The 14,971-nt window shown below is 36.2% G+C and overlaps 1 protein-coding gene across 2 annotated transcripts in view; it reads left to right on the top strand.

Moving 5' to 3' along the window:
* Window positions 1–14,971, top strand: part of LOC117173345 (transmembrane protein 131) — a 462,351-nt gene that overhangs the window by 427,474 nt on the left and 19,906 nt on the right. For both annotated transcript variants that reach the window (XM_033361843.1, XM_033361842.1), the window contains one exon: window positions 7,018–7,208. In XM_033361843.1, the coding sequence (XP_033217734.1) occupies window positions 7,018–7,208 (191 nt within the window). The remainder of the gene's footprint in view (window positions 1–7,017; window positions 7,209–14,971) is intronic.

Below are 14,971 nucleotides of genomic sequence, written 5' to 3'. Positions count from 1 at the left end.
TCCAATTATCCTAGAAAGGCTTGTTTCTAAAATGTCATATGAAACGCTTTTAAAACTAGGTTTTTAAGAAAAGTAGCCTGATATAAATATCTGTCGCCTTAAGGGCAACATTTCCCGGAAAATTATGAGATACTTTCATCCTAGCTTCTTTCGCTTTAGTGCTGCCGCCGAGCGAGAAATCCCGAGGAACGAGACGGGAAAGATAGCACATACCTGCTGTCTCGGTATTCCTCAACACGTTTTGCCTTGTTTCATTTTTCCTCGTCTCTTGGCGTCCTTCCTGTCTCGCCTCGGTTTTTCCGAGGAATGCGACAGATGCGCGCTAGCAGGGCAAGCAGCTCGTGGGAGTGTTCTTTTGCCACTTTGTCGCTCTAATTAGCGTTCTTTAATGAATAATTGAAGTCGAAATTTAATTACATATTATACTTGTTTGTTCATGACTGATTAATTTGTTGTCAAACACGACTATGTTACGCTTTTTCGAAGATTTAACTTAACTTAATTAGTATTTTTTTGTTATTAATCATTTATTTTGCCAATCACAACAACAGAATATATGAAACAGAAATGTAAAAAAATAGGTTTAGTTATAGGTCATTTGTAGTTTAAAGAATTCAACGTTTTAAAATATTTGAAATGTTTCTGAAATCCTTGAAGTATTTAGAAATGTTTGTGAATTTCTTGAACCATTTTAAAGCATGTAAAATCTATGTGATATGTTGAAATTTCTATAAAATCTTTTGCAATATTTTTAATTTTTGAATATTTGCTAATATCTTGTTTTTGGGTGAAGTCGAAATAAGAAAAAGTAATTTCTAATCGCAATTTAAAAAAAATCTTAAATGTTATTTTCTTTATTAATCTACATAATATGCCTAATTTTCACCAGTTTTTCAGATTTTTTCTTTCTTTTTTTTTGTATAAGCACCTGAAAATGAAGAAAGTCTAGAAGCTCTACATAATTTTTTCAGCATAGGAAGTTTTCTCATATTTAAAATCTACTTTTGAAAAATTTGAGAAGATTACATCATTAAAAAGGGCGATTTGCTGAATTCGTTCAGTTAACCCGTCATTCTTAACGATCTGATCTTTTCAATGTTTTGGAAGTACGCTTTGAACATATAAAGGTTTTTCTATGTTAAACAAAATTATTAATAATTTGTAGAGCTGCTATATTTTTTCTATTTTCCGGACTTCATAAAAGTTTAAATTTATTTAAAAACTTTTTTATTTTACACGTTATAAGTGACCCAAAAGAAAACTTTTCAGTGCTGAGGCATTTCCAATTTATAAAATTTTTTATATACATGGATATACAAATATAGATACATGAATATACATAGATAGATAAACATTTATTTTTCGGTCTGCTAGCCTTAAAAAATTGACTTACACTTCCATTTTTTTACAGAATTTTCTTACACCTACCTCTTAAAAACTAACATCCATCCACACCTTATCTCTAAGACCGCTCGCTCTTATAGCCTCGCATTGCCAATCTCTTCCTCCGTGTCTATTACCTAATACTTATCTACTATGTACAATATGTACAATTTTCTTACACCTGGTTCCTCTCCTATTTACAATATTTCCTCTAGAAAGTAAAAACCTTTTATAATCCTCCATGCATCCCCATGTCATCTTACGTTTACTAAACCTATGCATTATCTTCCACACATCCCCTTCTGTTTTAACACTTCTCAAGTTCTCTTCCAGATCTTTCTCCTTATCCTGCTCTTTCTTCTTACACATTAAATTGAACTCCTTTCTTATTTCTACGTACTCCTTCCTTTCCGCAGTTCCTTCCTTTCAATTCCTGTACTTCCTTTTAACCTTTCTTTTCATATTTTTATATTTACTATCCCACCACGGCGTTACCATTCCTTTCTCCTTTTTTCTAAATACCTTCACATGCATATACCCTTTCAATTCCTTTTTCAGATCCTATCATATCTCTTTCACCGATTCCTCCTCAAAGCTGACCCCCCCCACCCCTAGTACGACTATATCCTCCTCTTTCTTTCCTGATAAGTCTTCCACCCTTTGTTTGATAGGAGATCTTTCCTACCCTCATTTGTACGCCCTCCCCCTCTCCATCTCCATGAACAAGATGGATGTTGGATGTTGAGGGGAAAGGAATATTGCCGGAGAAGTGGGATGGCTTAAGGGAGGGAAGGAGTACTATTGACAATATTTACGTCTTGCAGCACGTGGTGGATATAGAACTAACCAAAAAGGATGCCAAAGTGTAGGCGTTTTTTGTAGATATAAATGGGGCGTTCCCTTCGGTGAATAGGGGGAGGTTCTGGGGGGCAATGGAAGAGAGGGGAGTGAAGAGGGGCCTGATCAAGAGGGTAAGGGGGTATATGAGGAGACGAAAGATAGGGTGAGAGGAGGGGAGGGAATCTCTGAGGGATTCTGGTAGAATAGGGATATGGAAAGTAAGCTAGCGGCCGGAGTGGTAGGAGGAGTTAGGGCAGGAGTAGTTAGGATATGGTCACTCGCATATGCAGATGACATAGTGCTGCTGGCAAAGAGCGAAGAGGTTTTAAAGGAGATGATAAAGAGGTTGAGAAAATACTTGGACAAAAATAGGTTAGAGTTAAATGCGGACAAGTCGAAGGTTATGGTATTCAGGAAAGGAGGCGGGAGAGATATGGGAGGTGAGTGAAAGTGGAAGGGAAAAGCGGTACAGGAGGTGAAAGAGTTTGTGTTGTGGAGGCAGGAAGAACGAGTTTAGGGATTATAGCAGGGAGTCGAGCGTGTCAATTTGAGGAGAAATGTTTGGAAGAGGGGGGGGGGATAAGCTGGTTAGGAAGTGTTGGTGGATAAAGTGAGCAGGATTCACGAGGAAGGAAGGTATATGAGTTGTTTCAAAATAATGGCATGGAGAAAGAGAAGGCAGAAGGAGAGGAGAGAATAAGAGAGTCAAGGCTTAACGGGAACTATGTGTGGATTATGCCAAAGGAGAGAGCGTAATATTTGGGTAAGAAAGGAGAGCAAGGTAGTCAGAAAGTTATAAAGAGAATGAGATAAGGTTGCATGGAGGTTTATAATAGGTCATGGCTTTCTAGAGAGAAGAGAATATGTGAAGTGTGCGGGAAAGATGGTGCAAAAGTTGAGCACTGGTTGGAGGAGTGTGAAGAGGTGGAAAGGAGTGGAATAAGCATGTAGGTATTGTTGCATAAAAAGGGGGACAAAAGGACAAAAAGTATCAGAGATGGGGGTGTTGATAAGATGGAGAAAAAGAGAAGGAAGGAGGAAAAGGAATGGAGAAGGAAATATTGTAACTAGGAGAAGAAGTAGATGGAAGAAAACTGTAAAGATTGTAAATAGTAGTTAAGTATTAGTTGTTAGCCGCGGAGACAGCGGCTGGTAATGCGAGGCATAGCAACAAAAGAGCGAAATTCGTGGGAGGCGAGGCGCAGCGAGGAAGGTTAGGTTATAGAAGCGAGCGGATTAGTTATTAGGCGTGGATGGATGGTATTTTGTAATACATAGTTGTAAGAAAATTGTGTAAAAAATGGATGTGTAAGCAAGTCAATTTTTTAAGGCTAGCAGGCCGAAAAAAACGTTTATCTACTACTACTACTACTATCTACTACATACGTACATTTATTTTGTAGGGTGTAATTATAAAATCAATTGTGTGCTGATTATATGAGTTTATATGAGTCTTATTACCTTTCTCTTTCGTATATTCTATTGTTATAATTGGCAAACTAAATTTTGAATAGGAACAAAATAACGTACAAATAGAGTCAAGTTAAATTTTTGGAAAAATCGTAACATAGTAGTATTTGATATTAAATAAATCAGTCATGGACAAAAAAGTATAATATTTAATCATATCATTAAAGAACGCTAATTAGCATTAGCACGTCAGAGTGGAAAAAGAACGCTCCCGTGAGCTGTCCCCTGCACTGGTGCACATATGTCGGACCGAGGCGGACCGAGGAATAGCTCCGGGAAAACGAGACAGAACCGAGGAATAAATGAGGCGAAAGCGAGCCAAGCTCGGTATTTCTCGTCTCGTATGGAATCACCATTTCGCTTGTGTCGCTTGACAGTCTCCATGCAAATTGTTGTTTTTCATCAAATCAGGCATGATATGATGAATTGGGATTGTGTTCGATATTATAGTAGCTGCTTCAGGAGCAGGGTCCGGAAACGCAAGTAGAGAATCAGACATTTTATTCAGTGTTTTTCCATCCTTGTCTATCCTCAAGTAAATTCAGCAACATCTGATTCATATTTTCGTTTTGCGGAAGAAGCGGGAGATATTTATCCTGTTGTCTTTGCGCGAGTTTGCTCCTGTTTACGAATCTCCTGTGGGATATTCATATTAACACCTTAAATTGCTAATCGAAAACAAGCCGCTGCTCGCCTCCGTGCAAAATGATGAATGAATCGATGAAGAGTTTCTGTTACCGCTGGCCGCGTTCTCTCTAATGTATAGTGTGGCAGATGCAATGGGCAGGTAGAAGTAGTAAAATAATTATGCATACAAATAATATGAATATCTTAGAAATTAGAAATTAAAATGTGTTTCAAAAAAATTATATTGATTGATACTTATTACTCTGTTCTCAATATTATTACATTTTTTTAACCCTAGTGACTTAAACTTAAGTATTAAAATTTGAGAATTTAATTTAAATCAGGAATTTTATTCCAGGTTTATTTCAGTTTCTGAAAAAGGTAAAATTTGTTCGCAAAAAAGTAATAAAAATTTGTGTAAAGGTAGAATGTGTGTTTAACACGAGTTTTGTGTAACAGATGGAAGTGATTCCGAAAAATATGGAGCTTAAGAAAAAGGTTAGAAAGGCAAATTAAGCAGGGAAATAATATTTCATTTTAAATGGATAATTAAAAATTGAAATCAAATACATTAAAAATTGATTTGTATAATTGAAAGGTTATGTATTAGATAAAAAGCTAAGTACGTGAAACTGTATTACAAATAGTTACCGTTTACGTTCTCGTTTACAGATACAATTTTAAATTTTTTAGAGAAACAAAGCTTTTAAGTGCAATTTTCTCTTTCTAGGACGTCGATACACCTATCAAAGAATCAATATTTCTTGAAGAGGCGTAGGTTAAGGGAGATAATTTTTGTAAGATTCACCAGAATATGTAATGTATTTTACCAGATAGAAGACAGGAATGTACATAATTTTTTTTAACGTATCTAAAGGCTTGTATTTTTGTACATGAGTTAAGAATAGTTTATGCCATAATTGTTATTTAAAATGAAAATTTTCCAAGGAGTATAATGAAAAATTTTTCAAGTTAACTAAAACTTCATACCTATGTCTACGTATCCCATATGTTTAGTAACTGTCTCTTTGGCGCGATACAGGTGTTCAAACCTGTCAAAGGTTTCAATTTAATTTTTCTAGTAAACATCATAAAATAAATAAATCATCATCAATTTTGGGATCAGTGGAGATCAAGGAATATAAATATATCCAATTTACGTTAAGTTTTTAATTTAAAAAAATCTATATAGTTCTACTTAGCTGGTGAATCTGCCTTACTGTGTAAGGTGAACCACCATAACCTTACACTTTTCTGGGCGCAAAAACTTTTCACAGGCCTACAGTTTACAAAATGTATACACTGCACAGGCGTAATCAAATTAGAAAATCTTCATATTTCACTTAGTGTGAAAGGTATTTAAAACAACCCTCTTCGCGCTTTGATGGTTAAGTATTATACTCTGTTCAACGAGAGAACGAAATTCCGAAAAGACGAAATTTCCTTCTCCGCACGCAGATTGTCAAAGAAAGGGAAATGTAGGCGTAGGACCCCCTCAGGCAAGGGTTTAGTGGCGGCCCTAATAAAGGTTATAAAAAAATTTCAGAGAGCACTTGGGCCAGTCTATTTGAAAAAATTGTGTTTTCCTTCAACAGCGATTGTCTGTATATCAAAGAAAAAAATTTGTCGACGCCTCCCTCAAGAAAAAAACTGCGCCGCCGATTTCGTTCTCTCGTTGAACAGGGTATAGCTCGAAAGTTCATTCTTGTTTTTTTTCTAAATCAAAAATAAAACAGTTATGCAACTTTCAAGATGTCAATATTTGAGTTATTTTTGGACGCGCCGATATTTTACAAGGGATTTCTCGCACATGCTTATTTTTTAAGCGCTCTTTTTGCGATTCAATAGACCTAACCACAACTCGAAGGTATGTTATTTAATTCAAAAATTAAAGATTTATGGAACACTGCGTATACAAATCAGAATTTTTATGGACGCTCTGTTAATTTGACTAATTTGAGTGTAGCTCTTCATTTATTACAACCACTTTACTAATTCTATATAAAGAACTTAAATTTAGAACAAACTTTATCAAAATAGATACTTTAGATTTGCATTCAAAATAACTGCCTTTCATTTCGATTTGGACCTTTTGTAACTCGACACAGAATGCTTTTCTCATCGTCCTGTAGGTGCCTTATTAGGGTAACGATTCGTTACTGAAACGTCTCAAGGTAATAATAATTTGTATTGAATAAAAATCTGGATATATCACTTGAGAATTAGAAAAATATAATCTCATTCTTTTGCTAATCATTTATCATGAGTATGTAAAAAAGCATTTCACTTATCTTTTATAAGTTTTTTGATCTTTTTTATTTAAGTGTTAAGTAATCTCCACTAAATAGCTTTTTGATGATTTTTCAATTAATTTAACTTTGCCATTGCTCTAAAATAGCAGTTCCGGAAATTTTTTAATCAGATGCCGCATTATTAAAAGCATAATCGGGCAAAAATTACTAATGATAACTCTGATGTAATTCTTCACTCAAAAGTTCTTTAAATTACTGAAAATTCTTTCTCTAAATTACTAAAACGTCAAAATTTGAAAACTAACAATAATCGTTTCATGAACTTAGTAGTAATTGTATTAAATCTATACTAAATATATTTATTAAAAAATTGTAAATGTGCAAAAATACTGTTATTGTGATTGAAACTAAGTCTTTATTTGCTAAACTTGTGTGTTTTACATAGATAATTGGGCGACGGTGGAAACAAACTGGGAACCCCTGTACACGAGAGGAGCTGTGGGAGAAGAACGAAGTGGAGTTTGGGGTGTTAATACAGGTGGTGTTTGGGCTGCAGCACCCTGGGGATCTCCGACTCCTCCGATGTCTAGTTTGTCATCCTGTACTACCACAAAACCAAAAGAGACGGATGTTTCGGTAAAAATATAATTTGTAATTTTAGTGCGACATGTGGTGGGACGAAACTGTACATTTAGTGATCATATTGTTCGCCAGGGTTGGTTTATAATGCCCGAATTGCTGCAGTTTCAAAATTGTTGACGTAATAATTGGCAGATATCGTAAAACATATGTATTTTTTTAATATTTCAAGCGATTCTTTAACTTAGCATTAAGGGGTGAATAATTGCCGCCTTCTACATGCTTGGGCTTCCGATAGACGGTTTCCTTAAACCCTAAAAATTAGAATTTTTGAAATTATCTTAGTTAGATGTTGAACATTTGAGGAGATCACACTCTTACAGCCTGTACGTCGTTATTCGCTCAAGTGTTCCATATCAGGCTAAGATCTTTTCAAGAATTTTAATTTGGGGTTTAAGTAAAGAATCTCACGAAATTCAACGTATCTAGAAGGCATGGATTGTTTAAAGCCCTTGATTAAAGTAAGAATATTTGAAACATACGGCCATTTGACTTCATTATTCGTTTACTATCATCATTTATTATTTAAACTGCAAAAAAATGTATTCACCTTGTCTGAGAAGATAAAAATGGCTAATTAAGGCCATGTGGCGAGTGGGTCAAGTAACCAGATTCATACCTTACCCTCACTTTTTTTATTTCCCAACTTATTTTCACATGAAGTGCCACATCGAGTTGAAAATTTGGGATAATAAATAAGAAGCACTAAGAAAGGTGGTGTGATAATAAGTTGGGAAATAAAAAAAGTGGCGGTAAGGTAGGAATATCTTCACGTGACCCACTCATGACATGGTCTTAAAAGCAGTACTTTTTTAATTGTCACCGTTTGCGTGTACTAAATTGGTTAAAAAGTAAAGATGTATAGAAGAATAAAATACGAATAGCATGGATCGAATCTGTTTCAAATCATGCAGGAAATCATGCGGGAATTGTCGGTACGATTAGCAAATGTACTAATAAAAATCACGGAAGACAAAAATGAAGCATTTTTAAGCCTGAAACACATTCTCTGAACTGACCCGTTTGTTTTTGTGTTATGAAGGCTGTTCTTCTTTGAGCCTCTTCTATAAGGGGTATTTGAAGGTACCCTTGAGCCAAATCTAACACGGTAAATATTTTGCAATTGCTTAACCGTGCTAGACGCTTGTCAATCTTTGTTTTCATGATTACTGGCCTGTTGAGCATGCAACCATCAATAGCACACATATCGCGATCGCCCCATCAGACGCGCATGCGCTATCATAGCAATTATCAGTTCGAATATAATGTATGTACGATGTAGGTACGATATCAATAGTATGAAGGATTACATTTAATAATTATTAATGCTATTAATAATAATGGTTACTAATTATTATTGGCATTATAGGTTAAAATCGATGACTGATAGAATTCAAACATTATATATAGTATGTGAATGGAATACATGTGTCATGAGCGATAAGAAGGATTTATTTTTAGTAGTATTAATAATAATTGTTGCGAAAGCAATAATTGAAAGTATTCGATCATTATATTGTGTCTGCGTGTGATACAGGTATGATATTAGTATCATAGATGATAACAATTATTAATTATTAATAATATCAATAATAATGGTTACTAATTATTATTGGAATTATATATTGAAATTGATAATTGAGGGTGCCCAAATATTATATTACATTATTAAACGCAGTATGAATATTGGTACCGAGGAGAGTTCAGGCACGAAAGTCATTCGCCTGGAAGACACTTATTCCCATCGCAAAGAACGCCTGAAGGTCATATCCCCCAAGGAGAGGACTGAACACCTCCAACGCATGATGGTCAAAGCCTCTAGTCCATTACAACCTTTGAAAACGAATGGGAGCAGCCCGAACGATTCCTTTTACGAAGCGGCTAGCCGGAAGATACAATTCAAATACCCGGGACGGGTATTCCGGGTCCCTTGAAAGAGAAACTTAATCCTCTGAAAGTTTTTCCATAGTGAGGTATTCTCCTAATTTCTATGGATAATGGATGAATCTAACCCGTGGGACCTCTTCTTACAAACCAAGGGACGCAGAACGTATCTACAGCCACCACGTAGTCAACAAAATGATCCCCAGGGTATGAGGAATCTAGATGCCTGGTTACTAAAGAACAAAGGATATATCTACGCCAAGCCTCTTACCGCGAAGACCTATTAAAGGGGCTACAGTCGATGATCAGAGTCACACTCTATAAACAACCGGACCCTTTAGAGGCCACCAAATTATTAGTACGAGGAATCGGTTCTTTTGAAAAAAGGCAAGTGGTATCAATTTATTTCAAAGACCGGACTTGCATAAGGTAAGTCCGTGTCAATTACAGTGCCTACTGACCTTTGAACAATGTTCATTTTTTAAATATTTGTACAACCTAGTTCTTCTAAACAAGTTGAAAAACACGATCGGTTTTCGTTTAAAAAGTCAATTAATTTTTAGATTTCTTCTTGTAGCGTGTCTTTGTCTCCTACGTCGACGTCCTTTCTTAGTATGGGTGCTCGATTCATCGCTTCTGTCTCTGTTCTCGGTAGTTCTCTTAATTTTTCATACACGTTAGTAGATTCGTTGCGCAAAATATTTTCTTCTTGGCTTAAATTGAGTACGGGAGTAACATTTTTTCCCAAAGAGCTCAGATTGTTTATGACATTTATGGCGTGATCTGGTAATTTAATCTTCTGCGTGATGACAGCTGATGATTCACTCGACTGGCTTTTTTCGATATTATACAAGAAGGCTTCCGGATCTTCGTAAAAGGTAAAAAAATTTCCTTTTCAGCGATATTCAACCTTTGGATGTTTTATGAAAGTGCGACCAATAGTGACGTGCCAAGACTTGTGACTCGTCTGGAACAACAAATATCGGAATATTTGTTACCAGTACGCTGTCAACTATCACGTCAGCATTCAAAATCGCTGTTGATATCACTTTAAAGCTTTTGGGTCCAAATGCCTTAACACGGTAATCACTTCTATTTTCATACTGAATTTCAAAATCGCTGACGATTTCATTGTACAATTGGAGCTTAAGATAAAGCCTTTGAACTTATTTTTGTTGATAGTCACTTCTTACAAAAATTTGTGTATAGAATTGTTGTCACAATCTGCAATTTTAGTATCTCTGCTTGTTTTGGTTACAGTTGTAAAGTGGTGGTCTTTTGTCTTGATTCGACTTTTTTTGGTCGAATTTCTTAGAGTTTGAATGTTGTTTGTGCTTAAAATCCTTAGGCTTTTAATTTGTAGTCTTCTCGCTGAACCTTATAGAATCTGTTAAGTTTCGAATCCTTTTTGTTCGTTGCGTCATTAGTTAAGGTTGATGACAGATCTTTCGACCATAGTCCAATAAGAATTTGCTTTTTGCTTTCTTCTACGGACAATTATAGTTTCTGACTTAACCCCCTTTTTTCTAAAAAATAAAATATTATAGGTTCTCCTTTAAGTTGAGCCTCTTCAGAAATTATCCTCCACTTTTCTGTTAATGTCTTAAATCTGACGAAAGTCTTCTTAAAGGCTGCTTCAAAATTTCCACAGGTTTTTAAATCAAGAGTTCGTGCTTTATATTATTTTAGTGCGCCTCCTTTTAGATGACTTAAAGCAGACTCCAAAGCCACTGCTTTTGGCCATCAGTGCAGTAGAGTCATCCTTTTAAAGTTTTCGTTCCATTCTCTAGCAGTGCCGACACCTGATTCGCCTTTCAAATCTGTGATTGCTTTGCTGATGTCAACCATGATTTGGAATAATTCTGGCCGCGTAGATTGTCCATTTGCTGAATTTCTTTGCTTTGATAGTCTATCTAAAATGTTCGCAAACATTTCGTCTCGACCTCTGTTCTCGCTGATCATCAAGACCGTTGCTTGCTCCAGGTTAAAATTAAAGTCCCTCTTAGAAACCCCGCATTAGTTTGTGTTTACTGACTCCTTAGATTTAGGGTCTCATAATCTGCTCCTCTGATGTAAGATTTTGTTAATTGATGGTGTTATATTGGTGTGTTAAATGGATTACCTATTACCAAGTATAGGTAAAGAATTTGTTGGCCCGAAGGTCCAGTTTGCTGTTGTTAATTGCTTTCCATTTCTTTTTGGGTAGTGGAACCGAAAAACTCTGCTTGCCATGTCATAAAAATATCCACTTGACGGGGATTCGTATCTTGCGGAACACGATTTCTTTGGTTATCGATGTTTGTTAATCCACTGGTGCAAGTAGAAAAATTCGAGACATTACACGTAGTACTTTGCGTCGGCGTCGGAGAGTTGAATTGACTTGCTGTGTCCACATGAAAAGGAATTTGAATTGGATTTTCATTCGGAGGTATACCTCTCACGAATCGTTCAAATTTATCCATCGACATATCCAGGTAATTTGACTGTTCAAACATATTTCTGATTTACTGTGTCAATAACGGTTTGCGTGCTTGCGCACTTGGACTATCTTTGTTCTCGCGTAAAAGTTTTCATGACAGATTTTCCCATTTTCACTTTGTTTTAATATCGCACTGTTTTATTTTCGGACATTACTTCCTACACACGTTTTTAGTCGCACTAATCCTTCTTTCGTTTCGAACTTTCGAGAAGATGAAAGGAAGAGAAGGAACGCACTCTTATTTTCTTATGTTTTCGCACTTGTATTCACATTTTTCGTACTTTAATCCGATGCTTTATCGCACTTTTCGCTCCATGAATGTTCACACGCGTCAATTCTGACACGGAACGATACAGTTTTCCGAGGAAAATTGCTCTATCTACAAGGACACGCTCGATCATCCGTTGGCGTCCTTTTAACCATGTTGAGTCATACAAACTTTTCGAACTTTTTTTGTTACGAGTGTACCGTTCACATCCCACTTCTGAGATGTTAGAAGTAAACGTGTCGAGATGGTTTAAACGAACAACAAACGAATTGTAAAGAATTATAACAGTGTATTAAGTCGGTTGGTACAAAAGATGGTAGCGGATCGGCTCGCTGATAGGAGCTGACGTGATCAGCATTGGTCCTGACGAATAATAAAAATCCCTAGCTAGTGACATTACGAAATGTCCCTAACAGTTGTCACACGATAATTTTCAGTTGAGATAGTTTATCTAGGTCATTTACAGGAAGCGTTGATGGGCTGCTGCGTCTTTGCAGACGCACCTGCTCATCGATAGATGTACCTGCAAAGGCGCATAATCCTACTAGCGCTACCTGTTAATGGTTTGTTAGGGCGACCTATATATACCTGGAAGTCCCACAGAGCCGCATTGAGGACGTAACATCTATTAAGGATACTCTACGAAACGGGTACAAATGTTCCATTCGACGGATTTGGTCTTCTGAACTGTCGGCAAGGAACAAACTATCTGGTACGAACAATCTTGTCGCCTCGATAGTACTCTATTCATTTAGAGTGATTCCATGGACGACGGACGAAATCAGGTCTCTCTGTCTTTAGAGCCGTGAAAGGTTACGCTCATACACGAAACCGTGCACCTTAAGTCTTCTGTTCCGCGACTATACATTTTACGCCGCCAAGATGGTCGCGGAGTACTGAATCTTAAATGTCTTCAGAACAGAAGTGTTCTGGGTACATCTAGTGGTGCCGTTCGATATGATACTTTCTCGTGACCGGGTCCGGATAGTGTTGGGTTTTCGATATTCCTTCGCCAGATGTGTCTGTGACGTAGCGACTAGCGGTTCACAGTAGGGTGAAATGAAAAACGAGGTTCAAAATGATATATAGAACGCAATAATGCACCGATTTTAGATTAATTTTTTTCTGGAATATTGAGGACCAAATTTTCTAGAATAAGTTGAGTGGATTTTTTATTTTTTTAGTTTATTTTTATGTTGATGCAAATACGAACAGTGTTGAATTTTTTGCATTTCATATTTTATTCCCGTAGCTAAATTGTTTTTATACTTCAGATCACTTTGATTCAATGCAAAGCGGTATAAAAAAAAAGAAAAAATGTTAGCTTGCAAAGGTAATTGTTATGAGCAGATTTTAATAACAAATAATTCACATTATCGTCTTTTCACATAATCGTCTTTTTTTCTGATCTTGCTGCAATTATATTTTAAACAATTTCGCTATAAATCAGTATTTCTTTATTGTCTAAAGTAATCCCATAAGCACATTTACATATCGGACAAATAAGGCTTCCGATAAAGTTGTTTGAACTTTTCGATAGCCTCTTTTTCCAGTTCCTTCCCCCAGCATGATATCACTGTGTGATCTGTTCATTTCGTCGCTTAATTTTATAATTTTATCTTCTAGAACGTCTAGAAACTGAGTAAACTCGATTACCACAGGTGGTAGTGTTGCCCCCCCCCCCTCCAAACAGCTTCGCTCGTATCTAAATGGTGACAATTGATGCATGTGCAGAACAATTGTATGGCTTTCTCCAATTTTAATATAACTTTAACCATGAAAAAAGTTGAGTTCCAACGAGTGCGTAAATCTAAAATTATTGCCAGGGGTTCAATACTACACATGTGGCAAGCCAATTGAAATTTTTCTGTTAGCTGTTTAGATGCTCTGATTTTTAAAACAAAGCCCTTAGAGTAACAATGACGGCTTTTTCCTAGCAACTTCTTCATATTCGGCTTCTGCGTTGCTGATATCTTCAGCATCATTGTCCTTTCTCTCGTCATTGAGATCTGCAGCTTTTTCATTTTCTCCAATCACTTCCAATAATGATTGTACGCCCAGATTGAGGATGTGAGCAAAACATCCAAATTGTTAATTTATGGGCGTAGTCTAGGTGGCAGGCTACAAAAAAGGCTATTTTTGCGATTTTTTTGTAAGCATGCTATGGAAGATATGGATATATAAATTGATAGGCATGATAAATAATATCTTCAAATATAAAAGAAAATATTTTTTAATTCATTTTTTCCAAGTTTTGTATACAAACTCCGTATTTGAACGGAACGCTATAATTTGGAGGCAGGTCGGCGGCCACATAATATCTCGGCAACGGCTTATCAAAAACAAAAAAATCAAAGTGCTTTACATTTGATATGAAAATGGCTACAAAATGACCTATGGATATTAATTTTCAACCAATTTTGTTAATTTTATTAAATAAAAAGGAAAATAATCGAAAAAATTTTTTTTACTATTTTTGGTACAAAAAAAATGTAGTATAAATCAAAATTTTAACATGATAATAGGTCATTTTGTGAGTACTTATGTCTAGAATGTTTAGTCAAAATTTCAGAAGGATCGGCCCACTGGTTCCGGAGAAATCGCGTGGCCAGTTTCTCAAAACGTTGTTTTGAGAAAAACGCGTTTGAAGTGTGCGAGTACGTGGGGCGAGTACGTTGGGCGCAAAATTTTCAGCGTGGACTGATTAAAAGAGGTGTAATAGCTGAGACGACGTGAAGGTGGTATTCGCAGCAGTGTTGCCCACTGTGATACACTGCATCTTTCCACAAGATCCATAATCCTCCAAAGATTCGTCATCGAAGAAATTGGAGAGCAAGTACTTCTTCGCTAACCACTCGAATAGTTTCTTATCAAATTCTTCTTGGCTGAATTAAATCTCGGTTGTCTGCTGCGTGCTCTCAAAAAGTATCACAGATATTACATTTGGCTTCTGACTTTCTTATTCACTATTCATATCGGCAATTCTCAAAAATTTTGTTACGTACAGCTTTTACTAGCAAGCTCATTTATATACAGTCTGTCAAGTTAAAGCGTGGGTGGCTTTACTCGCAGTCGGTAAGGTGTATCGACATGATTTTGGTGTTAAAATATTAAGAAGAGCTCCCTCTT

The sequence above is a fragment of the Belonocnema kinseyi genome, chromosome 5 (genome assembly GCF_010883055.1).
Source record: "Belonocnema kinseyi isolate 2016_QV_RU_SX_M_011 chromosome 5, B_treatae_v1, whole genome shotgun sequence".
Taxonomy (NCBI): Eukaryota; Metazoa; Arthropoda; class Insecta; order Hymenoptera; family Cynipidae; genus Belonocnema; species Belonocnema kinseyi.
Note: the sequence above shows the minus strand (reverse complement) of the source record. Positions and strands in the feature narration are given on the sequence as shown.